This window comes from Astatotilapia calliptera, chromosome 14, assembly GCF_964374335.1.
Source record: "Astatotilapia calliptera chromosome 14, fAstCal68.1, whole genome shotgun sequence".
In the NCBI taxonomy this organism is placed as follows: Eukaryota; Metazoa; Chordata; class Actinopteri; order Cichliformes; family Cichlidae; genus Astatotilapia; species Astatotilapia calliptera.
The window spans coordinates 15,831,073-15,856,668 of NC_137435.1; the positions used below are offsets into that span (position 1 = coordinate 15,831,073).

At 41.7% G+C, this 25,596-nt stretch overlaps 2 protein-coding genes across 3 annotated transcripts; both read right to left on the minus strand.

Annotated features, from left to right (window-relative positions):
* Positions 1–43: 43 nt before the first annotated feature.
* trim59 (tripartite motif containing 59) lies at positions 44–5,793 on the minus strand. Of its 2 annotated transcripts, XM_026192165.2 has the most exons (6): positions 5,654–5,715; positions 5,002–5,078; positions 2,624–2,928; positions 2,299–2,520; positions 1,998–2,207; positions 44–1,814 (listed from the first exon to the last, which is right to left on the minus strand). In XM_026192165.2, the coding sequence occupies exons 3-6, from the start codon at positions 2,876–2,878 to the stop codon at positions 1,212–1,214; spliced, it is 1,290 nt and encodes a 429-aa protein (XP_026047950.1). In that variant the 5' UTR covers positions 2,879–2,928; positions 5,002–5,078; positions 5,654–5,715; the 3' UTR covers positions 44–1,211. The 2 variants fall into 2 exon arrangements, with proteins under 2 accessions (XP_026047950.1, XP_026047949.1); XM_026192164.2 differs by lacking the exon at positions 5,002–5,078 and having other exon boundaries at positions 5,654–5,793.
* Positions 5,794–6,095: 302 nt separating this feature from the next.
* On the minus strand, positions 6,096–23,500 carry kpna4 (karyopherin alpha 4 (importin alpha 3)). Its single transcript, XM_026192163.2, has 17 exons — positions 23,265–23,500; positions 21,579–21,623; positions 21,308–21,397; positions 18,535–18,564; positions 18,290–18,342; positions 15,874–15,969; positions 15,553–15,638; positions 14,805–14,891; positions 14,553–14,722; positions 13,384–13,428; positions 13,114–13,245; positions 10,471–10,599; positions 9,798–9,902; positions 9,635–9,706; positions 9,278–9,440; positions 9,099–9,193; positions 6,096–8,494 (listed from the first exon to the last, which is right to left on the minus strand). Exons 1-17 carry the CDS (start codon positions 23,331–23,333, stop codon positions 8,399–8,401), a joined length of 1,563 nt encoding a protein of 520 aa, XP_026047948.1. The 5' UTR covers positions 23,334–23,500; the 3' UTR covers positions 6,096–8,398.
* Positions 23,501–25,596: the final 2,096 nt, after the last annotated feature.

A 25,596-nucleotide genomic window follows, 5' to 3' on the forward strand; every position in this document is an offset into this window, starting at 1 on the left:
CACAAAATGTTTCATCTCACCTTTGGAAAAACTGAGCACGACACAAGTATTTAAATTTATTTTCAATACATGAGCTGAAGTTTATAAAAGTACAAACACTACAACAGGTGTGACTATATTAGTTCAGTCTGATTTCAGCAGCATATAAAATCCTGGTTTGTATCATGCCTGTGCAGAGTCTGCATCACTGCACAGATATCTGCTGGATACTCAGTAAAGAGCTGAACTGAGTAAAAGTAACAACTTTTAAAAGTTGACTGTAAATCAGGGCAGCATTTTAGGGGCTCTTTGTTTTTCTTTTTTTTTTTTAAGGTAAGCTCTGTCCTGGGAACGATGTATTGGTCCTGGTGGAATTACTGTAAAGCTATTAAGCGAGGCGAGCTGAAGGCATGATGGCTAAAGGCACAGTCAGGGAGGCGCTCGGCATCACTGCAACATGATCTGTGGTGGCTTTAACTCAGGTCCAATGAGTGTCTGCTTCCACTCACCAGGCTCTAAATTTCACATACTGCACCAGTCACTGTAAATCGCTCCGTGTGAGGGCTTCTACGTGTAGCCTGCTGCACTTGTGTCCCATGTATAGAAACTGCAGAAAAGCTACTGAAATGTCCCATAGCAAGACTGGACAGAGAATGACCGAACGGTTCAAGATGGATTAGTGTTTGATGTTCTGAACATTATTTAGAGTAACATGCGTCCAAAGAAGAGCAAAATCAATAACACAATAATAGAGGAAAAAGGATATAAAGCTACACAAAGTGCACCTACAGAAGGTTACAGGAAGCTTTTTGAAATGTTTGTGCAGAACAATCACATTAGAGAAAACATACATACATACATACATGTAACCTTTTGAGTGTGACTAAAGGTATACTTGTGGTTAAGGCATTTCTAATGAATCTTATTAATGTTTTTTGTTCAGTCTTTGCATCTATTGGCTGACTTTTTGTTATTGTTTAGAAGGACCTCAAGTTTTCCTGTTCATGAAAAAGGTCACTGTCCCAAACCCTCGCTGTGCAGACGTCAGCAAAATCTAATTCACCATTGTGGCTCTCGTTTTGTTAAACAAAACGGGAACGTAAAATCGCGAGTAGCAGCTGTTTACAAACTGTTTTAGGGTGGATTCTTTCCGTCTCTACACTAACAGGGAAGTGAGACTTAAAAAAAAATCTAAACACATTTAAAGGTTTTCTGAACCTGCTTGGCCGTTCTTATCGAGACGTCAGAGTTTTAAATAAGGCAGCCAGGTGCTCAAACACCCTAACACCCACCGCAGAGAGCTGTGAACTCCATCTATCTACAGCCACCCCCGCCGCGGTATATGCCCTCCCCACTGTGTCCCACACGCAGGTGATGAGTTCGCTGCTCAGGCTGTGGACCAAGTGGCTGAGCCGAGACATGAGGGAGAAGCCGAGTGACGCCCCTCCGACCGGGTTCACCCACAGCACCGCCAACAGCAGCAGCAGCCCCAGCAGCACCACCGACGTAGTAGGTTGTAGCTCACCCCACACGTCCTGAACCCCTCTGCTGGAGCGACCCCCTCCAGCTTCACTCCCAGCACCGCCACATCTGGCACAGCAGCGCACCTTAGGAACAGGTGCCTCCTCCAAGCTCCCGATGGTCACGACAGGCCAGTGCTGCTGGAGGTACTCTGCTGCCCGCGGAGTGACGGACAGGGTCATCACAGAGGGCAGAGGGGTTTTAATGAACTCCTCCACCCGCTCTCTGAACAAATGCACCTTCTCCAAGAAGACCAGGGGCGAGTCTTCATCCTCTACTGACGAACCCAAGGACACCAGATCCAGCTGTTCTTCCTGCAGGAAACAGGACTGTTATTGGCTCAGGTTCATGCCACAGGAGCAAAAACAGAAAATAATATGATTGGAAAAAAACTGACTAAAAATAACAAACCTTTTCTGCTTCTGCTTTCCAGATTTATTTTAGATTAAATAATTCTGTCTGATGACTGGTTTTATAGTTCTGGTGTATGTACACACCTGTAGCTCCTTTACTTGGTGGATGAGAGGGTCATACGCGCGCGACACCTCAGCTCCAGCTTTATCTAGAGCGTCCAGGCAGGCTTGCCTCTTCCCGGCCAGCACCACCTCCAGTGTTTGAAAAAACTGGTTGACTTCCTGTCGGTCCTGCCTCACCACACCCTCACAGCAGGCCTTCTCCTGCTCCAGCTGTTCCCCCAGCTCACACACCTGGCAGAGGAGAGAAGATTCATTTACATGTAAACTAAACTTTAATAACTGGGGAACTTTTGAGTGTTGCAAAATTGAGAGTCATCTCCACCTGTGCCCATCTCTCCTCAGAGAGCCTTTTCAGAAGCTGTGACGGCGTCAGTTTTTCTCGGATAAAAGCTGCCTGCAGGTCGTCTACGGGATGGCCGTGGTGCTGCCCCACCGTCAGGCACAGCCCGCAGATTAGCTGCCGGTCCTGGATACAGTACATATTCAGAGGCTGCCTGTGGTGCTCCGGACAGGAAGGTGGTCGCGGCTCACTGTCCATCTGATACTGAGGACGGCACACAGGCAAAACAGATGTGAGACCAATGAAGACAAACAGAGAGAAAAGCTCTGACTGCATGTTACACTTCATCTCAGTCACTCTTTCCTACTTTCTCGACAATAGCCCGCAGAGACACGTTGGTGGGCAGAGCATCTACACCCGCAGGGGGCAGCTCCACCACACTGCGACAGTTGGGGCATTTTAGCGGCAGGCGGAGCGGACGCCAGATGGAGTAGTTAGTCGACACCTGGAGGAGGTTGTCCAGGCAGGTCTTGCAGAAAGTGTGTGAACAGGGCAGGACTCGTGGGTCGGAGAACAGAGAGTAGCACACTGAGCACGTCAGGTCCTCCTCTAGGTTGTCCATGATGGAGACTGGCGCTCAGGTGGAGGGGTGAGGGTTTGGGGAGAGGAAATCTGGCAGGATATAAAAACAGTTGTTGCACATGTTTAGAGAAATAAATGAAGTGTTAGTGAATATGGGGCTTAATTTAGACTTAAACTGAAATCTATTGTGAGGATCGAGTTATTAACCTACAAGGCTGGTGTGAAAAACCGAATAACTGGTTGGGCCTCCTTTACCAGCAAGAACTGGTGTGTCAGGTGTGGAGGAATTTCTGCCCACTTTTCTTTGCAGAATTATTGTAATTCAGCAACATTGGAGGGATTTTGAGAATGAATCGTTTGAAAATCGGAATCAGCTCAGGACTTTGACTAGGCCACTTCAAAGTCCTTATTTTTGCCTTTCTTTAGCCATTCAGAGGTGAAATTGCTGGTGTGATTTGGATCATTGTCCTGCTGCAGAACCCAAGTGCACTTCAGCTTGAGGTCACGAACAGATGTTGTTAATGTTGTTCTGGGTTCTTTTGTGACCTCTTGGATGAGTTGTTGATGAGGTCTCGGAGTAATTTTGGTAGGCCAGTCACTCCTGGGAAGCTTCACCGCTGTTCCGGGTTGTGGATAATGGCTCTCGTTGTGGTTTGCTGGAGTCCCAAAGCCCTAGAAATGGCTTTGTAACCTTTGACTCTAGACTGATATATGTCAGTGACTTTGTATCCCAGGTGTTTCTTTAGCTCTTGGCATGTGTTGCTTTTTGAGATCTTTTAGTCTGCTTCACTTCGTCATTCATGTTCAATTTTACGGGATTTCTTGATTCAACAAGTCTGCCTGTAATCAGGCCTGAGTGTGTTTAGTGAAACTGAATATAGCTTTCCAAACTATGTGGTTAATCACAGTTAATCCATGATTTAACAAGAGGGGCAATTCGGTTTTCACACAGGACCAGGCAGGTTTGGATAACCTTTCCTCTCTTAATCAATGAAATCATTATTTAAAAACTGCATTTTGCATTTACCTTTGTTATATTTGTCTAATATTAAAATGTGAAAATGTGTTTGATGATCTGAAAAATGCAAGTGTGACAAATATGCTCATCTCTAATCCTGTGCCTCGTAATGAAAATCTGAGGATATTCAGCTCTGCCACCTCCAAATGCTGTCTTTTTAATCACTGCCACTGTCTCCAAACCATCACAGCAGGTCTCACTACCATCTCATAAACTTTTCCTTTCATTCTCATTGCTATGATATCGTAACATCAACCAAACGCTCATCTCCACCTCTTTTGTACACTGTCTGTTACTTTAGATGGTTGATTCCAGGTATGTAAACTCATCCACCTTCACTGTTACACCTGTCTAGCTCTCATTCATATGCATGTTATATCTTGCGTTCTTCTTCTATCCAGAGAACACCTCCACCGAGGTTGTCTTACCTGCTCCATGCTCCCACTACAGATCACAATGTTGTCTGCAAACATCACAATCCACAGAGATCTGTCAGCCTGACCATCACCACTGCAAACAAGAAGGGGCTCAGAGCAGATCCTGGACATAATCCCACCTCCACTTTGAAGCCATCTGCCACTCCTACCACACACCTCACATACTTCTATGCCACTCCTGACCCCCTGATACAGTCCCACAGTTCTCTTAGCGCCCATATTGATCCTTAGTTAGGCTATCATATTAAAAAGGCATTATTACCTCGCCTGATAGCTCAGCACTGATACTAACAGTCTCCCCTGCTAGCATTTCATAAGAATACCTATGAAAACACTCTGGTTAGGGACAATTCCTTTATTGGTGGGTCTAAAGGCAACCAGCCAAAACCTTTACCTGAAGATCTAGCTCAGAATGCATTTTCAGATCACTGAGAAGGGTTTGCCACACTGCTGCAGTGTCACTGGAGATGACACAGGTTAGTAAAACAGTCCTAACTACAGTCTTAGTGTTAAATAATTTATTGACATTTAAAAAAAAAAAAAAAAAAAAGTTGAACATTATGTGTTAGAGTGCCTCAGATTACCTGATAAAGTAATCTGGGTGTATACTTATCCTATAAACACGTTCAAATCTAACCAATGTGAGAAAGAGCTGATCATTCACTGAAAAACATGAGAACAGCCAAAAAAGGGCTCAGCTCTTATTACCGGATCGGTTATATTGTAGTGTTCGTGTGCTCTCTCCTCCTGTTACAGCCAGGACCGCAGCGACAATAGGAGGCCCTCTGCCAGCACCCACCCAGTCCAACACACACACACAGCGAGAGAGAGAGTTTGTTGTGAGGACACGCTGTTCATCTGTCCCCTACATAACCTGATCCATACACGGAGTCTGACTGGGGCCAATTTGGCGCCCAGATTCAAACAGGTGACCGATGTCCAGCTGCCCGCGGCGAATCGGCATCAAGCCAAACGTGGTCTCCTCCACGTATGGAAGTGTACATCCAAAAGCATTACTTTAAATCCCATCTACACCGAGGTGTAAAGTAGCGGCAGAGACTGCTACAGTTCAGTTTTCACTCATGCGTCATATTTTACATTCTTAATGTGTGTGGAAAAAGTAGTAACACGTTAAAAACAGTGTACATTATTAAAATGTGCTCTTTACCCGAATGTTTTCAACTTTTTAACTGTGCTAGCCACACAGCAGTTGCGGTCACTACTTTAATAGCAGTTTTCCTCATCTGCTGATTCTAGTTTTGACGTAAAAAGAAGAAACCCCACCAACTTTAACAACTTAAGCACCACTTTTCGTGTAGAAATCTCCTGTTCAAAAGAAACAAAACAAGACCAAACTCACCGTCAGCTGGGAGAAAGCGTCTGTCCAACAACAGAGCTTTCACTTCCTGTCAGCTCCTACGCGTGTTGCGTTCACGTGCACTCCCGCAAATCCTGTTAGCGATGAAAGAAAGAAAACGGGAAAAGGCGCTAGACTTCTAGAGCGCATGCTCGTATAGTAAAGACTGCGAGTAAAAAAACCCCAAATAAATAATAACTATAAGCGGTAGCTATTTTTTTCGCAATTATGCATTTTTTAAAACCCCTTTTCACGGTCATCCATTTTTCCGAAAGCTCCCAGAGGCGCCGCTATTTCCGTACCACGCACGAGCAGAAGGTGCCTCTCTGGCCAATCAGGACTCGATTTTCCCCTAATTTGAAAAATTGTAACCGTTAGGAGAAGCGAAGACATTATCAGGGACACACAACAGATCACACACACACACACACACGCAGTCTCTCGATTTGGGTTTCACTATTTATTTTCTCGAAGACAACCTATCCTGTAGCCTATCTCCCCCGAAAAATGAGTTTGCTTTTGGGGGGGAAGCCACCTCATTCATTTATTTATTTTTTCTTTCCCAGTCGTAATTTTAAATTTGAAACCACGTTTGCTAACAAGGAATGCTGCAAAAAAAAAAAAAATACCCCTATGTTCAAACAGAAGGCTTATTTATGAGCACAATGTGTAATCATTACTACAGTGTTTGAAGTTAACACAAAAAAAAAAAAAAAATTAAAGGGGTAGTACACCTAGCTGGCAGAAAGAGGAAAGGGGAGTAATGGGGCTAAAGGACTCAGGTACTAAAGTTACAGCAAACTTGTTCATGGGTTTATATATTATTCAGGAAAACCCACATACTCCAGTCTGATGTGTGGGACACCCTCTGACCTTGAGGAAAAAAAAAAGTGGGGGAGGTTAAACCACCTGAAATAAACTCAATTTCTCACTAAAAAGTATCCTTGGATTACTCTTGAAAGACAACAGATTGTGGTTGAGTGAGTGATGCATATTGAGATTTTGCTGGCAGGTCAAAACCTATAAAAACCTGCCAGCACACCTTCAGAAAGACGTCAGGCCTCACTTTGCAATACATGTGCAAAAACCATATAGATTATTTAGCAAATCAGACACTAGTGAGGGAAAAGGGGAAGGAGAAACATGTAACATTTAAGCACAGTTTTACTTAAAATGAAAATTACACTGTATCCACAGCCTAAGGAAACTAAAATACCCTAAAAAAATAACTGTGCTATAGTTTAGTACATGCAAAGGTTATGATTCACAATCCTACGTGAAATGGCCATTGTCCTCTTCTCCCTTGGTGACAATCAAAGCTATGGCAACAGTACTGCAAAGCAGTGATTTTGCTGTTAATTGAAGGGAAAAGGGGTGGGGGAAAATAAAGGAGTTACAAGGAGGAACAGGTCATTTGGTTGATTATAAAGTGAAGGTGTCAACAATTTCACAGCATCAAGCCCATATCTGGTGTGTAGGTTAGGGATGTGGTGTGAGGATGGAGTACGATGGTCATCAATCACCTTTACAGAAGCGATATGAAACTAAAAGCTGGAAAACAAAGTCATAAAAAAGGAAAAGAAAGAAAAAGAAAATACACTGGAGGCAAAAAAAAAAGAAAAAAAAAAGCCCAAAAGCCACCAAATGCATCTTAATACAATGCACTGCTGCTCCACACCTGCCAATAACATTGTCCAGTGTCAATTAATACTAACTTAATAAATCAAAAACAAAATCCTGGTGACGACGATGGTTTTCTCATATCCACAGTTCCTTCTTTCAGGGATTTCGCAGATCAGCCTCTCAAAGGCAGAATTTCTTCCTGAAACCTTTGCGAACCTCATTGTTGCAATTTTCTTTTCTCTTCAGATGTTTTTGTATCTTTTTTTGTTGTTGTTGGTTGTTTTTTCATTTTTCCTCATCTCTGCATGCGTTCTCACCCAGTCTCGCACACTCCCAGTTCACGCACGCAGCCAAGCACACACTACTCATCCGTCCACTCTCTCGCAACATGCGAACACGCGCAGCCGGACTCCTGGCCCCGCCCACCAGGGGGAGAGGACTGCGCCCCGCGTGGGGGGGCGTCTCGTTGGAGGAGATGAACCTGGCTCCTCAGCGCTGAGTCCAGACATTCGTACACAATGGGTCCATTCACACACATGTCTGATAGCGTGGCCGATTGGGGGAGGGGCACATTGAGGCTGGCGCCCTCTCTAGTCGGAGGACCGCAGAATTGTGATGGTTCGTTGTTCATCTCAGTTCATAATCATAGTTATAATCATTTCTGCATTTTGCTGTATTGTAATATTTCAAGATCACTTGATTTTCTTTTTTTTTTTTTAATGTCCTTGGTTCTCCCTGGGCAGACATGGAGTTTTTCTTATTTTCGTTTTTCTTGTCATTTGAAGTAGTTTTCCGAGGACGACAGCTCCAATAACACAAGTTATGTCGGCATGTCTCTCAACACATTCGATGTAGATGTTTTGCTTTTTTTTGCAACATGTAGCCACTCATTCTCACTCGCACCCACTCGCCATCTCAAACTTCATTTGGGCTGGTTCCCCTGGAATGCCAAATGAAATCCACATATTTTTCTTTCAGATAAGATGCAGCCATGGATCCCACGAGCCAAGCACAATGGATCAAATTTCTCACACTCGCTCTCTCTCGCCCTTTCTCTCCTAATTTTTTATATGTTGAACAGAGTGCTGCATCGTGAACAAAACTCCAGAATACCCCAGATGCCGTCTAGAACTGGAATCCCTCGGCTGGCACGTTGGCTGAGTTGAAGCCGTAAGTTCCGCCCTGGATGGCCTCCGGGACCAGGTTGGTGTCTTCATCGATCTGAAAGACAGACGAGTAAAAGGAGCATTAACACTGCGCGGACAGTCAGCAGACGAGGCGTTAGGGTCAAGACGATAGCCAGCCGCTGTTCCTGAGCCAGGGACCATCAGCAGCTTTCTAAAGAAAGTGGGTCTACGTAGCTCTACCTATTGAAGTTAACTTTGTGAATTCTGGTATGTGATTCTGGGTTTCTGGAAGTGGGCTGTCTTGCCAACTTGCTCCTCAGGGATATTAAAGTTTATCTACATCCTAAATAGAAGAACTGTCAATACAAACAATCACTTTGGCACTTCTCCTTGGATTAACCACCTTGCTTTGTGGTATGACAGCACCATGGTAACGACCTAAAGCTGACAGTGATTCAGACCGCTGACCCGAATCAAATTAGCAGTTTGGACAGCCACACTGGGCAGGATCCATTTTCAGACTTACACTATGATTTGTGGCTCAAAGTACAGTGGAAAGGGCGAAACTGGAGCCCCATTTGTGACAACTCAGAGCTAACCTGTTCATCTTCATTTGATCAGTGTGAAGACTTTTTTTTAAATCACTTGAAAGCCTAAACAAAAAAAAACAAAAACTGCAGATATCCTAAGTAACTTACATCATCAGATGAGAAGAACTGATCAATAATTTCGTATGCCAATTTGTAGATATCTTCATTTTCATGATTCTGCAGTTGCTCCACCTTTTCCAGACCTGTGAAACAAAAAACAATTACACATTAACACCTGATGTTAACAAGTTAAGACCAACAATTGTGATGGTAAAGGTGACACTGACCTCCGCATTCCTCAATGAGGTTAGCAATAGTTTCTGCCTCATCGTCAGCCATTTTTAGGATATTGCTGAGGCCATCGAGAACAACCTGCACAACCTGAGCGTCCTTCACTGTGAGCAGGTTGCAGAATGGAGGGATCACCTGCTTCTCGATCAGGTGTGCCACCTGAAGACGACACAGAGATGCACTATCAATAACTCACCGCGTTAAAAAAGGAAGAGCATTTTACACATCAATGAAAATGATTAAGCTTAAAGCAGCAAATATTATGAAGTCATTTCAGTTCTATGTTTACAGAACTTCCATACCACTGACTTCCCATTTCTTGTACACTTTTCATGTGTTTGGGAGAGGCTTACCTGATCTTTCCTCCCGCTTATTGTCAGGTTACTGATGGCCCAGGCTGCTTCTTTCTGAGTGCCAAAGTCACCCTAAAACATACATTCAATGTAAGCAACCCATCCATCACCCAGAAGCTCTCTGAAAGCAATTAAACAGGATCAATTTAAGATGGATACAAACCTTATCGAGCAGGTGAATGATCATGGGAACCAGCTTGGCGTCAATGACGGCCTGCACCTGTTGCTGGTTACCTGCTGTGATGTTGGACAGGAACCACACTGCCTCCTACAGGACAAAAGCATAAACACAAGAGTTAGTGATGATTTTCTCTCATGAGAATGATGTGCTGTGTCACAGAGATTCAGTGTATGTTTGATCACAAAGCAAGTGAGAGCTGGATCAGAACCCAGGGGTCGAAACAGAGTTTTGACCCCCGGCTGAGACACAGTGCAGTGGGCGGGGAGAGGGTGACTTTGAGGCTCTAATCATCGACCAGTCACAAAAAGGAGGCCTCTTTTTTTACGTAACTGGTCTCAGATGCACTCCGATATCAGCAGAGACGCTTGGTCTTCAGCACCCTTTCTCCACCAACCCATGTATCACACACGCACACACACACTACTACCCCTTATCAAACCCCTAATCTATGCTACTAATTGAAGGTATAAAGTTGTTGGCGTCCTCTTCGGTTCTTCGTCTTTGTGGTTCTGCACCTTTTAAATTCCTGCTCTCAGCTATCTGCCCCATCTATTTCCTTTCACGCAGCACTCACTTGCACAACGTCTCTGTTTTCATCACTTCCAGATGACTGACAAAGTTTGTGTGTTTCTTACAAACAGTCGGAGAACGTTACCTTGTTGATTTTCTCCTTTGGGTGGGTGAGGAGCGCAGGGAAATGGCTGAGGGCGTCACAGTTGAGCACCACCTGGGTCTGTTCGTCTGTGCCGGTCACAATGTTCCCAACAGCCCTCAGGGCAGCGGTCTGCATGTGGAGAGGAAGCGTGTTTGATGATGACACATACAAAGAAGACTTCTTTCGTAATACTCAATATGCTTGTAGCACAAAGAAACTAAGACAAATCTCACTGGAGTTAAACAGTAAGAGCAGTTAAAAAGAAGAATTATCACCACATTTTTGCTTCACTTAGTACAATTATTAATGTTTCCAGTGTTGAGATAACAGAAGTAGTATTTTATGATTTTTACATTTTAGGTACTCTGGCTGGATCGTCCATATTGCTTGGTTGGTCAATATAATCCCACGCAACCCAAGCTGCCATTGGTGGTCTATAAAAAGTAGAGATGGACCGATCCAATATTACGTATCGGTCCGATACTGACGTAAATTACTGGATCGGATATCGGAGGGAAATAAAAAATGTAATCCGATCCATTAAATATCAAAAAAAGCACCTCAAAAAACTTGCGACATGGTGTAACTCAGCTCATAACCGTAGCACGTCGGAGCAGTGTGCTCACATGATAGAGGGCTGTGTGTATTTGTAGCCTCACTAGCAATCCGGCATTTCATCTCCAAGGAAGTTATCCCAGAGAGAAGTAAAGCAGGTGTGCAAGTTCATCTCTGAATGTTTGTAAAGCATTCCCGCGTTAAGCTTAACAACCGATATATGGAGCGACTGCCTCTCTCTCCCTCCCTCTCCTGCTGCTACTTCAATCATGAAACTGATCAATGATCAGCTGATCGGCTTTTCTGTCGCGAGTCTGTCTCTCGTTTGTTTTTGGCCCACTTTGCACCAGAAAGAGGAAACCAGCGGCTGAACAACAGCAGCACATTTAAGCTTGATAAGCTGTTGTTAGAATGTATTTAATATTAATTTCTACACCAGGATCTTTTTCTACGTAGCTGACGGCTGGTAACTGTGCAGGGGCGGATCTAGCAAAGTTTAGCCAGGGGGGCCGATAGGGCATTAACAGGGAAAAGGGGGCACAAAGACATACTTTTATTTCTTATTCTTATTTAAAATGTTTAGCTTTTAATAAATAATTATCTGAATCTTACACCCAAAGTTTTAATGTGATGTAAAATGTATAGAAGTCCATTACTGTATATAATAACTATTAAGTCTAATATACCCTAGTAAGCTATAGTACTTTTTCCTTTGGGGAGGTACCATCTGTGCAGTCTGCAGTTCTGTTGAAGAAAGATGTTGAATCTATTAAATTACTCTTGAAAAATAATTGATTTCTGTGCATTTTTTTTTTCCACACTGCATCAAATTAAAGCTTATTACGTCGATTAAGCATCATGAGGTGGAGAGTGGGGGGTGGTTCCCTATTTCTTTTTTTTGTTCTTTCTTGCTATTAGTTAGGTTGCTTAATATTTCTGCTAAGTACTCTTTAAAATACCAGAATAGGGAGGATGGTGCAGGTTTAAGTTTATTAGATTGATCAGTGTTGCTGAACTATGAAATATTTTGGGTGCAGTGTATTTTTTACATACAGGTATAACAGAATAGCTTTAGTGTTTGTTTTTTTACTTGAGTATGAACTTATACAAAAAGCAGCAGGATATAAAAAAAAAAAACAGTTTTATTGATTTAAAAAAAACACTATATCGGATTCATATCGGTATCGGCAGATATCCAAATTTATGATATCGGTATCGGACATAAAACAGTGGCATCGTGCCATCTCTAATAACAAGCTATGCGTTTTGAAACCAACCCGAACCTAGATACTGCCAAATACTTTTAAAAGTGCAGGCTGTTTATGCTGTTTCAGAGTAACTGATAACATGTCAAAGATGTTTTGGGTTGTTGACAAGCAACAAAGCACATAGCTTTAATGCAGCATGCTAACCTATGTGGGTTAGTTTCTGCTAACTTCTTATTTAATGCTCAGAACTGACATCTTTTAGTGCGTTTGGTCAGCATCACTGTTTCAATGTCTCAGCGACACACAGACCAAGCAGGACTTAAAGCCTCCTCTCTCATGTAAACGAGAAATCACAACAGCAATAGTCTAACAGTTTGTTCTGGACATGAAGTCCAAAGTCTGTTCTTCTAGGATTACCAGTTAATGCAGGTCTATTTTCAGATGGATGAGTACTGGTTGGATCCCAATCTGTCATCATTTTAGATAACTTGGTAAGAGTGATTTAATGTATCACAAATCTTGTTTTTTAATCTTTGTTCATAAGTTATAACAACACTTAGAGTGGTTGTGTCAGGAAAAGCATCCGATGTAAAACTTGAGTGAATAAGGGAGCACTCGAAAGGAGCTTTAGAGGGAACACAGACAACTGAGTCGGATTTATTTAATGTAAACGTGATGTGAAAGTTTACTTCTCTGTGCAACTGTTTAATAACTTGAAGAGTGGGTAAAATTTCAGTCAACCAAGATATTTTTTGGTTGAATGCAGCGCTAATCTTCACATGATGTTGGTTAATTCTTCTGCATCAATGGGGTTTTTAAAAACAATACCCAATTTAGGTTTAATTAGACATAAAAACGCCCCCATGCCCTTTTCCCATACCTGAACTTTAACCTCCTGGTGACTGAGCAGAGGTACCAGATGTGGGACAATGCCGGAGTCAATAACCATTTGGATCTGCTCGTTCCCAGCATCTGTCAGGTAGGACAGAGCCCACACTGTGTCTACCAAGATCTGGAGGTAGCAAAGAAAGAAAAGATTCAAATGAATACATTTTGCTTTCTGTGTAAACTTGATTCGACAGGGATAATTTAGCTGGAACTGGGAAGCCAGTGTGCATCGTGGTTACGTAGGACAGTTCTGGGTACTTACACTGACGTCAGTGTGGTGGATCAGAACGCAGAGAGCTGGCAGTATCTGAGAAAGAAAATAAACTGTTACGAGGTGGATAAAATGAGAGTGAAAACACAAGTAAAGTTCCTGGCATGATTCAAGTTTGATCATAGCTGCAGCGTTGACGTAATTAACCACTATAATTTCTGGCAACTCTTCTCTGAATCACCTGATTAAAACACATAACTAAAACAAAGCTGCTGTCCTTTGACTGGCCTCACCTAACCACAGGTTCACTGAATTCTGCACTGTGTGCCTTGCATCTAACACTTGAACAGGACATGAAGTCTCACAGATGCGGACTTAAATCAGTTTATCTGCCACAATCCATTGCTGACATACTGTCCCAACGTCCAACTTGATACTCCCTGATACATTTAGATGGATCAGACAGTTCAAATGTCTATACCTGGGGTGGGGAACTCCAGGGCTGCAAGTTTTAGATGTGTCCTTGATCCAACACAGCTGATTGTAATGGCTAAATTACCCCCTAAACATGTCTTGAGGTTCCCCAGAGGCCTGGTAATGAACTAATCATTTGGTTCAGGTGTGTTGACCCAGCGTGATATCTAAAACCTGCAGGACACCAGCCCTTGAGGCCTGGAGTTCCCCCAACCTGGTCTATATAAATGCTGGCTTCCCTTACACCTTAATATTTTCAACCCATTTTTCAGGACTTGTAACTGCACATACTGCAAACTGTATATAAAGGATGGACATAACCACTGTGACATCACCTGTATGTTATTGAAGTCTCGAGCTGCCTGCTATTTATCGCCCCCTTTTTGTCTCCAGTTTATGACCCATAACTTACTAAATGGTCATCATGTTTTTCTTCAACAAGACTTCAAACTATTGAAGGTGTTTTTAAACCCACAAGCAAAGCATTAACTGTGGTAACATCAAGGACATAGGTGAGGTTGCTTTTCTACATAAAGGTACAGCCAGCAAATAGAAACACAAATAAGTTAAGACGTCCATAAATGAAGCGGTCGATGGTTCAAGTTTATTTTGCACCGTCTCAATGTTAAAATTCAAAGACCCTCAAATGTTTTTTGCTCTTGGTATAAATGAGGGAATAAAAACGCAAAACCAAATGATGACAGTGCATTCCTACACCCCTAAGCACATGCACTCTCTCCACATACCTCCTGGATTGTCTCCATGGGTGGTGGAGGATCCTTGTGACGGCAAAGGTTGACCATGACCCAAGTGACATTGCGGAGGAAGGTTATGGGGATGGAGGGACTGATGAAGGAGAGCAAGGGCTTCACCACACCCAAGCTGATCACATAATCTCTGCACTGAGGGCCATCACCTGGAAAGAACACACAGATTTTAGGACCGAATGAGGATTAATTTCTAACGCAGTCCCGTTCATTCTGTTCATTGCAGCTCACCTATGATGTTTCCCAGAGCCCAGACGGCCTGTTCACACACATTCTGGTGAGGAGAGTGAAGCAGCCTCAAGAAGAGCGGCACAGCGTCTAAACAAAGGAAAACAGATTATAAAAAAATAAACAAATCACTGACTAAACAAAGAAATTTGTAAGATCTTAACTAAGAAAGCACTTTTAAACCTGATTAAGATGACTAAATGTTGCTGTTAAGACTGCATAATGCATCAATGATTGGGACTGTATGTACTGTAATGATAAGCACTGCCGTTTAATGTGATCAACCACAAACAGGTCATGACACCAAGAAACAAAGAACGTGGTTAAGAAGGCGGCTTTGATAAGGCCCGGGTCACACAGGCCATGAAACCAGTCAGGGGCTACACATTTTTCCTAGCGACTAATGGTTGTTAGGGCACCTCCAACCGATCTCAGGCCTAAGGAAAACAGCACAATTCCACTTTTACAAGTAGAATTAAACCAATATCACAAAGTAAATCTTTACAAATGCGGAATTACCCATTACAGTCTGTGTTTTCCAAATTACTGAGGTCGCTAGTACTTATACTAGTATTTTATATTACAGAAATTTGCACAAGTCACCTCGTCAAAAGTCTTTAACTGCAATAAAAATCTTGATTTCTCAAAAGTTAATTTTACCACCTTATTATCTCCCAGGCTAAATTTAGATTAAGAAAGACACATTACAGAGTAAAGCAAGATAAAGCTAAGAAAGAGAAGTGAAACTTACTAGACTGGACCACAGCTTGAGTCTGCTCTGAGGTCCCAGAGGCTATGTTGGTTAGAGCCCAGGCGGCCTCAAACTGGAGAGAGGGGCTGTGGAAAGGTGCAGAAGAGGCAATTATAGGAGTGAGCATAATTGTGTCAGTGTGTTTAACAGTAAGAGTACTAATGAACAGAAAGAATACTAATGAGCCGATTATGTTCCACCATTCCTGGAAAGTGAAAACTAAAATGTATTTGCACATCTGTGACGTTGTTTGGATGTAGGGTGCGCTAAAACACAAACTCAACGCTACATGCAGGCAAACAAGAGCTACAGCTGGCTTACTTGTCATCTCTGTCCAGGCAATGCACCAGGATAGGAAGGATCCCAGACTTAATCAGGTCATCTATGGGAGGATTACGGTCACTGGACAACAATTTTCTACAAAAACAAAGAGAAAACAAAAGACAATTACTCTCTCTCTCACACAACCACACACACAAAAAAAACCCCACACACAAACACCAAGCTGAAGCGACTGAGCACAGAGAGAAACAGCTCAAGAATTTCAAGTATCTTGAGAATGCAAGTCAATCACAATATCAGTGACTCCAAGGAGACGTCACCCCGATTATCACCTAAAATAATCAACGTTATTTTGAAAGCTAACACGTGTACTCTTATCATGCATCTGGGTTGTTGTTGTTTTAAAGACAAAGGGGGGGGGGGGGGGAGGTGCCGTTTTAATTTCTTTAATATTTTAAGAACACTGTTAATGCAAGCTGAATTAAACGCTTCACAGCTCTGACGTCTGTAACAGCACGTGGTGCTGTAGATTTGTAGCGAAACCGAAAAGCGGTATTGTGAAACAGAATGTGGCACCGTAACAATTTTATCTCGATATCTTATCTTGTTTTCATATTAGTTGAAAGTCAAAAACAAAACTGAAAACAAAATCGATGCATTTCCCGGCACGTCTAACATCGAGCAAACAAAAAATAAAAAGATTCCCAGCACGTGAATTTGTTTCAGCTACCTTATGCTGCATGACTGGGCTGCAGAGCCATTTACAATGTCCATTAATTAGACAGAGCTGGCTTATTCTTGAATCGCATCTGTCAAGCAAAGCTGGAAGAAAAAAAAACAAACAAAAACCAACTAAAAATGGCAAATGGCCTGTATTTGTATAGCGCTTTTCTAGTCCCTAAGGACCCCAAAGCGCTTTACACAACCAGTCTAGGGCTGCCACAAACGATTATTTTGATAGTCGACTAGTCACCGATTATTTTTGCGATTAGTCGACTAATCAGATCATCATCCATTGGACGTAAAACTACAGCTTATTGCACCAGCAGCATCTGCTCTTATATAACTATCATTAGCTTACAGCTTTAAGTGTTTAAGGTGCTAACTAAAAATAAAGACAAGATGATAGTTTATTAAATTTTAATGAAATTTGCAGATTGTTTCGGTGAAGTTTAATAAACTCCTTGCTATCTAAAATATAACAGGACACTGGAGTATATTCTGGAGCATCTCACACTTTTGATAATCAGCTGTCTGCTTGACGTTTATTCAGCTGTGTAAAAACTATAACTTTAATCTCAGACAAACTGATTTACTCAGGAACAAATAAAATACTAAAAAAAAAAAAAGCCAAACAATAACATTTTAAGTTATCTAAGTGACTCATATATATTTAACCTGAGTAGCGAAAGACGGCGGTGGGTTTGAAAACGATTTGCGGGGAGTCCGGTGTTCTCACGGCGCTAGTGAGCCTAGCCCCCGGCTCGCTAACGAGCTAGTGGGTAACAGACGTCTCTGAAAACGTCGGAGCGCTTTTGAAAATATGTGGTGTCCTGATAAACTGAGCAGATATTTGAGGTTTACACAGCTACATTCTCGCCTGAAAATATGTTAAACGTTTATTTTGTGACCCAGAAAGAATAATAAGAGTAACATTAAAACTAACTAGCTGCCGCCATTGTTGGAAACTGCGCTGGGCCGCGCTATGAATTCTGGGACACAGCTGCTTCTTCTTCTTCTTCTTCGGGGTTTAACGGTAGCTGACATCCTTGTACATGCAATGCTGCCATCTTCTGTTTCAGTCCGTTATTACACTCTTAAATCCTGCCACTTATTCCTGCGTCTTTTGTGATCGTACAAAGTTTCAAACGACGCGTCGACTATTAAATCAGTCGTCGACGATTTTGATAGTCGACGTAATCGTGACTAGTCGACAAATCGTGGCAGCCCTAAACCAGTCATCCACCCATTCACACACTGGTGATGGCAAGCTACATTGTAGCCACAGCCACTCTGGGGCGCACTGACAGAGGCGAGGCTGCCGAACACTGGCGCCACCGGGCCCTCTGACCAACGGGTGAAGTGTCTTGCCCAAGGACACAACGACCGAGACTGTCCAAGCCAGGGCTCGAACCGGCAACCTTCCGATTACAAGGCAAACTCACAACTCTTGAGCCACGATCACCAAAAAACAAACACTTCGCCCCAGAAAACAAAACACTGAAGTTGTATTTTGCAAAGAACCAGCAATTTCAACCAGAAAGACCGCCAAGACAGAGCTCTGTCAGTCGGTGAAGTTCACTTATTGTGAAAACTCCACAAACAGTAGTAGGGGACAGCATTTTTCCCCCTAGATGTTGATGTGCAGTGGTTTCTATTTGCAACATGATGTAAAAGAAAGAATAGTTATCAGGGTCCGTCCTGAGGCAGGCCAAGTGTGTGTGTGTGTTTTTACCTGGCGGCCTGAACAGCGCTCAGCTGGACGCCCTGGTTATCACTGGTAGCATTCTAAAAAAAGAAAATACAAATGAATCACGCACAATACAACAATCAACATATTTATTTTATAGCAACAATGTGTGTTTTCCAAAATATTTTTAGTTAGAGGGAGTATATTATAAGACATTAAGCAGACTTTAAAGGACATTTGTTATTTGTAATTAATCATTCAAATAACAGGAAAGGAAATATAGCACTTACTTGTACTATTGCTTCAAGAGAGGTGTTTTGCTGAAGAAGAAGATTTCAGAAAGATTAGGACTCTGTTAAACACGTAAACCCAAAAGTACAAAAACATACAGGTTGTGTAACAGAAAAAGAAAACATTTTAAACCCAATGTGTAAAAAAACAAACAGCACTATTAAAGGCATGTAGTGAGTTATCAGAAGGACAGCGAGCAGACATCTGTTAGCTTCTTGTTTTTATATGTGAAAACTGTTAGACAGGAAAGAGTCTAAAGCACCAGCTGACACAGCGAGAGGAGGCTGGAGGATTGAGAAATGCCGTCAGGAGTCTCGCTTGAACCAGTCTGGTGTTACGGTGTAACAGTCAGCAAGCTGGACGTGCAGGCCGTCATTCACCATGACAAAATGCCAATTGGCACCCTCACCCTACATGAAGTTCAGAGTCAAACGTAGGCCCTGAGTGGCTGAACTTATTGGAAGATACCTCTGATTAATTTATGCAGCACGAGTGGAAACCAGAAAAAAAAAATCCTAGCATCTCTGAGTGAAGCAGATTTATGATGTTGTATTTACATTCGATGTCTGGGCAGATGATTAAAGAGGCAACTCCAACCTAGAGATATTAAAAATACTTGAGACAAGAATAATGAAAGGAACAGCTGAGGGAAAGAGGATTTAGTCGTAAGGTCCAAACTACTTATTCTGCAGAAGCTAACAAAAAGCATCCTTAAGGAAACAATTAAATAAACCTTAAAACCACTATCACTGGTGTGATGAGTAGTTAAAGCAGACTTTCACAAAGGCCAGTGTAATGTTTTGCAGTGAGTCAGAGCAGCATGTCACTGTTGATCTACTGCTAAGCAGCTCACTCCGAGTTAGCTTTCTCAACACTATGAGGTCGTCAGAGTGATTGCAATTTTGAACTGCTGAGTGGCCATTTTAATCCAGCGATGCCACCAAATCCAGACATGATGGATCCATTTTGTGTGACACCGTTAGCACAAAACATGAAGCGTGAGCCAACACTGCCTATACAACAAGATGGTTACTGAGACAATTGCAGATAGTTTCAAGCTTCTCAGGGTGTAAGGCGGAGTCCCCAATCTCAGTCCACATGGGCTGGTGTCCCTGCAGGTTTTAGATGTGTCCTCGATCCATCACAGCTGACTTAAATGGATAAATTACCTTCTCAACATGTCTTGAAGTTCTCCAGAGGCCTGGCAATGAACTAATCATGTGATTCAGGTGTGTTGACCCAGGGTGAGATCTTAAACCTGCAGGGACACCGGCCCTCGTGGACTGGGGTTGGGGACCCCTGATGTAAGGTTTAAAACTGATGATCCAACTTCTTGCACATCCAGAAAAGCACCTTGTGACATATGTTAAGAAAAATATGTTGTTGAAAATAAAGTCCACCTTGAAATGCCCGATGTCTTCTGTGTTTAATCAGATTTCAGGGCTGTCCAATGAGAGAAAAGACCCAAGGCCCACTGATGAGAGCAGCAAAAATTTAAGCGAGAGCAATATTCTTGTTATCAGCTGACCCTTTACATTTAAGGAAGGTGGCTTTGTTGGTCACCTTTGTCTCAGAGCTCCTTTGTTGTGTGGAAGTAACATTATTAAAACACAGCCATAGAGACTGAAGTGGGCTGATGACATTTCTTTAAATCAACCATGAAATGTCCAGATAGGCCCTCTCTGCCTCCTTGTCATCACTCCAGAAAGTGATGAGTATTTTGAACTTAAAAACATTATAGCTAAATACAAACAGCTAGTGTATCACCCAACAAAAACACTGTACCACTTGAAATGGGTCAGTGGAGTTTTTTTTCTCCTCCTCTTACCTCATGTAGAGTATTTTCGTTGTTTTTTTCCTATCAGCCTACCTTCTGACATGTCTGCCCAATGTGATGTTTGTGTAAAGTTGGTCAGAAGGTTCCTTTGTGAGTGCGCATGCGCCATTAGCGTGCTGCCTGCTGTAACCCCTAATTTCCCTCGGGATGAATAAAGTATTCTGATTCTGATTACAGAGTAAAAGGATGTAGGTCATTTAATAGGCTCCAATACCATGATATTTTACTTCACTGATTAACTTGACTGTGCATGCATTTACACATTGTTTAAATTGACCCCAACCCCTAACCTGAAGATTAAAAAGCATATAATGTCAGGTCTGAGACACTTGGGGAAAAATGATTTGGGGCAGCTGAAACAGTACTACATATATTTTTATGTTGCCTTTTCTTACCTAGAATACATTTTAGGAAACAGAATAGGTGTTCACTGCACAGTTAACATAATAAAAATAAAATAAAAATGTGGCATTACTGTTTAGTAAAAAGCAAACTAAATATCTGAAAATAAGGTATGTTGAACACATTCTACCGAGTGAGTATCTTCCTTCGGGAAGAACCCATCAACAAGCAGACAGCTAGACAAACTGCATGTTTTTTCACACTAATGCCACACCGAGCTGACGTAAAGCACGGAGAGCCAATGAGGCAGCATCACATGAACAAGATGTCAGCAGGTTCTAAACCTCTGGAGTGTTTCATCACTGTGATGACCTGCATGTGCAAAAACCCCTTGAACAAACAGTCATGACAACCTTCCTCCCAGACTGTCATTCCCACTGCTTGGACAACACCCCACCTTTTAAAAAACAAACAAACAAACAAACAAAAAAAACGCACAAAAACTAAAAAAGATGTTTACCTGACTTCCCAATGACAGGAGACTTGAGTGGGAAACTAAAAAACAAAACAAAACAAAAAACAAACAAACATACCGATCTGAAATCTCCATCAACATCAGAGTCCTCACAGATGTCCTCATGGGGAACATTTCTCCTCTTCAGAAGATGCTCATCTCTTTTGTTCTGTAGAAATAATACTTCATATAAGCTCAAACAGAATTTCATCATAAATAAATTAGAAATTTAGCATACATGCTATGTCACACAGATTTGCAGATAAAAGAGCAGACCATAACATAATGTACCTTAAAGTTAGTGTTTGAAATTGGTGGAAAATATATTTAAAAAATACAAATGTGATTACCTTTCTGAGTTCCACCACTACTTCAGTCCTCTGTCTTCTCATAGTCTGTGAGGAAAGATGGCACGGGAAGATTATACAGAAGGAGAGCTTTAATAAGCCTATACTGTCTTCTATCAATTCAAATCATACAAACTACAAATGAGTGACTGACCTAATATTACTTAGCTTTAAGACCCTAACAACACAGATAATTCTTCTATTCTTTGACAAAGACAATATTTTATTAATGATCTTCCCTTTAAGGAACAAACACGATGAGGTACACTTAACCAACATTTTATCATCATATGAAAACACTGCAGTTCTGCAAAAGGTAATTAATATTTGTGATGCTGTGTTGTACTGCTTTATGATCAAACCTGCACTACTGTATTAATATTCATGGACTGCATAATTTGTAAGAAATGCACGGTAGTCTTACTCACTGTTTATGGAGAAAAGCTAAAAGAGGAACGTTTTGTTGAATAGTACATTGGTTATAATGTTTATTTTCGGTCCTCTGATGGCCAAGACTTGGGAGAGCAGTTTAAATATTTCTTCATAGTAAAGTAATGACTAAGAGCTGGACGGGTTTTATTTAAAATAAAATCTTCATAAAGAGACATTTTAAAGTAGGATTGTTGAATCTAACGACAGTAGCCGTCCTACGCGGAAGAGAAAATAAGTTGTGGTTGCTGCTCGCGAAATCGTGTGTTCTTCAATAACAAACCTGCACCGTGCTTTTGTAACTGAAGTTTTCAGCAGGTTGTGAAGCGAGAAGCTCGTGTCCGGAGGCCTACCGCGCCACAGACTTGTCAAACAGGATGTATGAGTATATCCTGATTATACATCTTAACTAAGCCCGCCTGAAAACAATATCAGCCGGGTAACATTACTGACACTCTGACCCGACTCCAACTCCCCTGGTAACTTATCGATCCGACGTTAGCTAACGTGTAGCTTTGATCTGCAGCTCATGTAATCATGTTATCTTAGCTATGCGCGCTGTTTTCACGGAACGTGTAACGTTAGCATTAACGAAATACAAGAATGCAAACAAACAGAAAATCAACTCCAAGCTTTGATTAAAACACTCAGGCGACCGGCCAGTAAAGAAGCTAACTGGTTTCCGCCATTGTTTTTGATTATAAAGACGGGGGATGGGTGGAACTGCAGCCAGCAGTACCACCATCAAACCCCAATCACCAAGCTAGCATAGGCTAGCTAACTGCAGTATCAAAATAACGATAAAATGCCGCCATGTTGTCTTAGCAATAAATTATATAGTTCTAAAGAACAGCTCGAAAGCCATGTGTGTGAACTTTTCGACGAGACGGTGACTAACACGCCGAGCTAAATCTATCTGTGGGGTGATAGTCTTCAGTTGAACTAGCATGTACCCCGTGGGCCTGGCTAGCAGCGGGCTAGCAGATGAACTCAGGCTAGCGTTTCTGACGCGTTTTATAGCCAAAGCGGCCCATGGGTTAACGAAACCAGTGAGACCCGACAGGGAGTCGTCCGGCCCCGGCCAAATATTTAAAATAAGCTTTATGTAAAGACCCTGGCCGGGGCTCTGGGTACAAAGTTCCCATCGGTAGAAATTAGAAACGACGTCACAGGGAAGCGGAGCAGCGAAGCTGGAGGCAAACAGAGCGGCGGACGCTGTGGAAAAGAGAGATCCTCGACACCAATCGGCACAACTTTTACCTCCAAATCACGGCCTTTATTCTTGAAATTCTTCAGCCGCTGGTTGTCCAGTTTCTCGTTGTCAGCCATGTTATCGCTTCTGGTTACGTTAAATACAGATGAACTCGTGGATTTAGCTGTGAGCTACCCCTTTTCTGGTTCCCTTTTCTCAGCCTTTCGTTAGCGGACTATTTTTCGCAGCTCAGTCCGCGGTGCATACTGGGAATGCCGGTGGTGGAGGGCAGCCTCGATCTGGCGTAGCGGAAGGGTGGGGAATTCCCCGACACGCTCATTGGTGGAGGGCTCACTACAAGTTACTTAATCATTATATCTAATTTATATTTATATATATGCACCGTCAGAGGTACGAACTGCACACAGTGTTAGCGCCAACTGATAAAAAAATAGTAAGTGAGTAAGTATAATTTTATTTATATAGCACATTTCTAGATAAAAAAAAAAATCACAAAGTGCTTCACAAGGTATAAAACAAAAACAGACAAAGGTTAACAAAATGCAATTCTAAAAAGACGTGTTTTTAGTTGTTAAAATAAATGAATAAAAACAAATTTTATTGTCGCAAACGAAATTAAATAAATTGAAATAAACATATAAAAAGGCCCTAAGACGATTATGTTAAAATATGTCACTGACAAATACCCTATTTAAAAATAAACACTAAATAATAATGTATATTGAATAGTAAAACTTAGGTCCGATAAAGAGTCCAAATCCAGCCACTGGAGGGCTTTAAAAATTGTGAAGGAGGGCAAACATTTTTCACTTTTAACGTAATTTTCATAACTTTTACAGCTTTTTCTACTATTGAAGACCTCCTCGAGGCCAATTATACTATGCCAAAGTAACTGAGTAATAGATCAGCTTTTTTTACTATATGTATTAAAGAAATGTTGATGAATGAATGGATGGATACACATTTACAAAGACGTAATTTTTAAATTACAAAATACTCTGGAAACGAGATATCAGAACTTTTCTCATAATTTTACACATTAATTTGTTACAATTTAAGCCCAAAGTGTCGTGCTGACAGATTTTTCTGTTACTACAGCAGCACTTCTTTGTTATGTAGAAAACCTGAGACGTGTTACTGAAATTGTAGTTGCTTTTCTTATAATTAAGGTCTCAGGGGATTAAATATGTAGTTAATCTTACATTAAACTTAAAGTTAAAGGGGAGTTTCTCCTGTCTGTACTGTGAAAAAGTATTTGGCACACTTACATGTTTCAGATCGTCCATTTTCTTCTGCTTAACTGGTATAGGGTCATGAATTCAGGGTTATGAGAGGCAGGGTACACACTGGACAGAGAAACACTCACATTAACACCTACAGTGAGTTTAAAATCACCAACCCTACATGCATGGCTTTGGACTGTGGGTGGAAGCCACAGGCAGGATTCAAACCCACGACCTTCTTGCTGTAAAGTAATACCCATGTTTCAGATCATCAAACAATTTTAATATTAGTTAAACATAACCTGAGTAAATACAAAATGCAGTTTTAAAATGATGATTTCTTTTATTGAGGAATGCCACCTTTGGCACCAAGAACTGCACTCAAGTGTTTGTGATAACTGGCAGTGAGTGTTTCACATCACTGTGGAGGAATTTTGGCCCCCACTTCTTTGCAGAATTGTTTTAATTCAACCACATTTGACCACTTTGACTATAAATGGCGTGTTTAGGGTCACGCACAAGCACCTCAAACTGAATAAAGTCTGGACTTTATCATTCAAAGCCCAAACCACAAAATAATTGCCAGAAAATTGAGATTGTTTTTGAAAATGAAACGTTTATTGAAACTTCTGACAACTAAAAAAAGTCTAAATTTTAATATTAATTTGTATAAATGTCTTTTAATTTGTAATTTTTTAAATGTTGTTTTTTGTTTATTTTGTTTGTTTGTTTGTTTGTTTTCTTGCTTAAAAATGTGTTGTGCAATTTATTTGACCTTTTCAGGGGGGAAATGTCATACTGATGTTGAAGAATCCTCAAAAACTCCCAAAAAACATGAATCAAATATTATAGAAGAGGCTTTAGAGGGTTAAATACTGTCACTTGGTCTGGATAAGTGTGGTCAAATCAGGCCCACAGGCCGACTGGAGCCATGATAAAGATCAGGAATAACTCCAGAAGTTAAGACAAGCACTGAAAAGCCAGCTCAACGGTAGGAATAAGATCCAAGCTATCAGTCCTTCAACACCCAGCTCTGACCCAGGACAGAGATGTCACTGATGTCAAGACATAAAAACTCACAGAGATCTCCACCCAAAGTCCAGCACCCTGAGGCTCTATGAGCAACCGAGAGAGGGAGGGCGAGGATTAGTCCATG

Bases quoted from the DNA above. Each gene is read 5' to 3' on its own strand.
- trim59 (XM_026192164.2), bottom strand. From the start codon at position 2,878: ATGGACAACCTAGAGGAGGACCTGACGTGCTCAGTGTGCTACTCTCTG. The intron at 2,521-2,623 runs GTAGGAAAGAGT...TGCCGTCCTCAG, and splicing joins TGCGGGCTATTGTCGAGAAA to TATCAGATGGACAGTGAGCC. The intron at 2,208-2,298 runs GTGGAGATGACT...CTCCTCTGCCAG, and splicing joins CTGAGGAGAGATGGGCACAG to GTGTGTGAGCTGGGGGAACA.
- kpna4 (XM_026192163.2), bottom strand. From the start codon at position 23,333: ATGGCTGACAACGAGAAACTGGACAACCAGCGGCTGAAGAATTTCAAG. The intron at 18,565-21,307 runs GTATGTTTGTTT...CTTCTTCTTCAG, and splicing joins TTGATGGAGATTTCAGATCG to CAAAACACCTCTCTTGAAGC. The intron at 8,495-9,098 runs GTAAGTTACTTA...TCTGTCTTTCAG, and splicing joins AGTTCTTCTCATCTGATGAT to ATCGATGAAGACACCAACCT.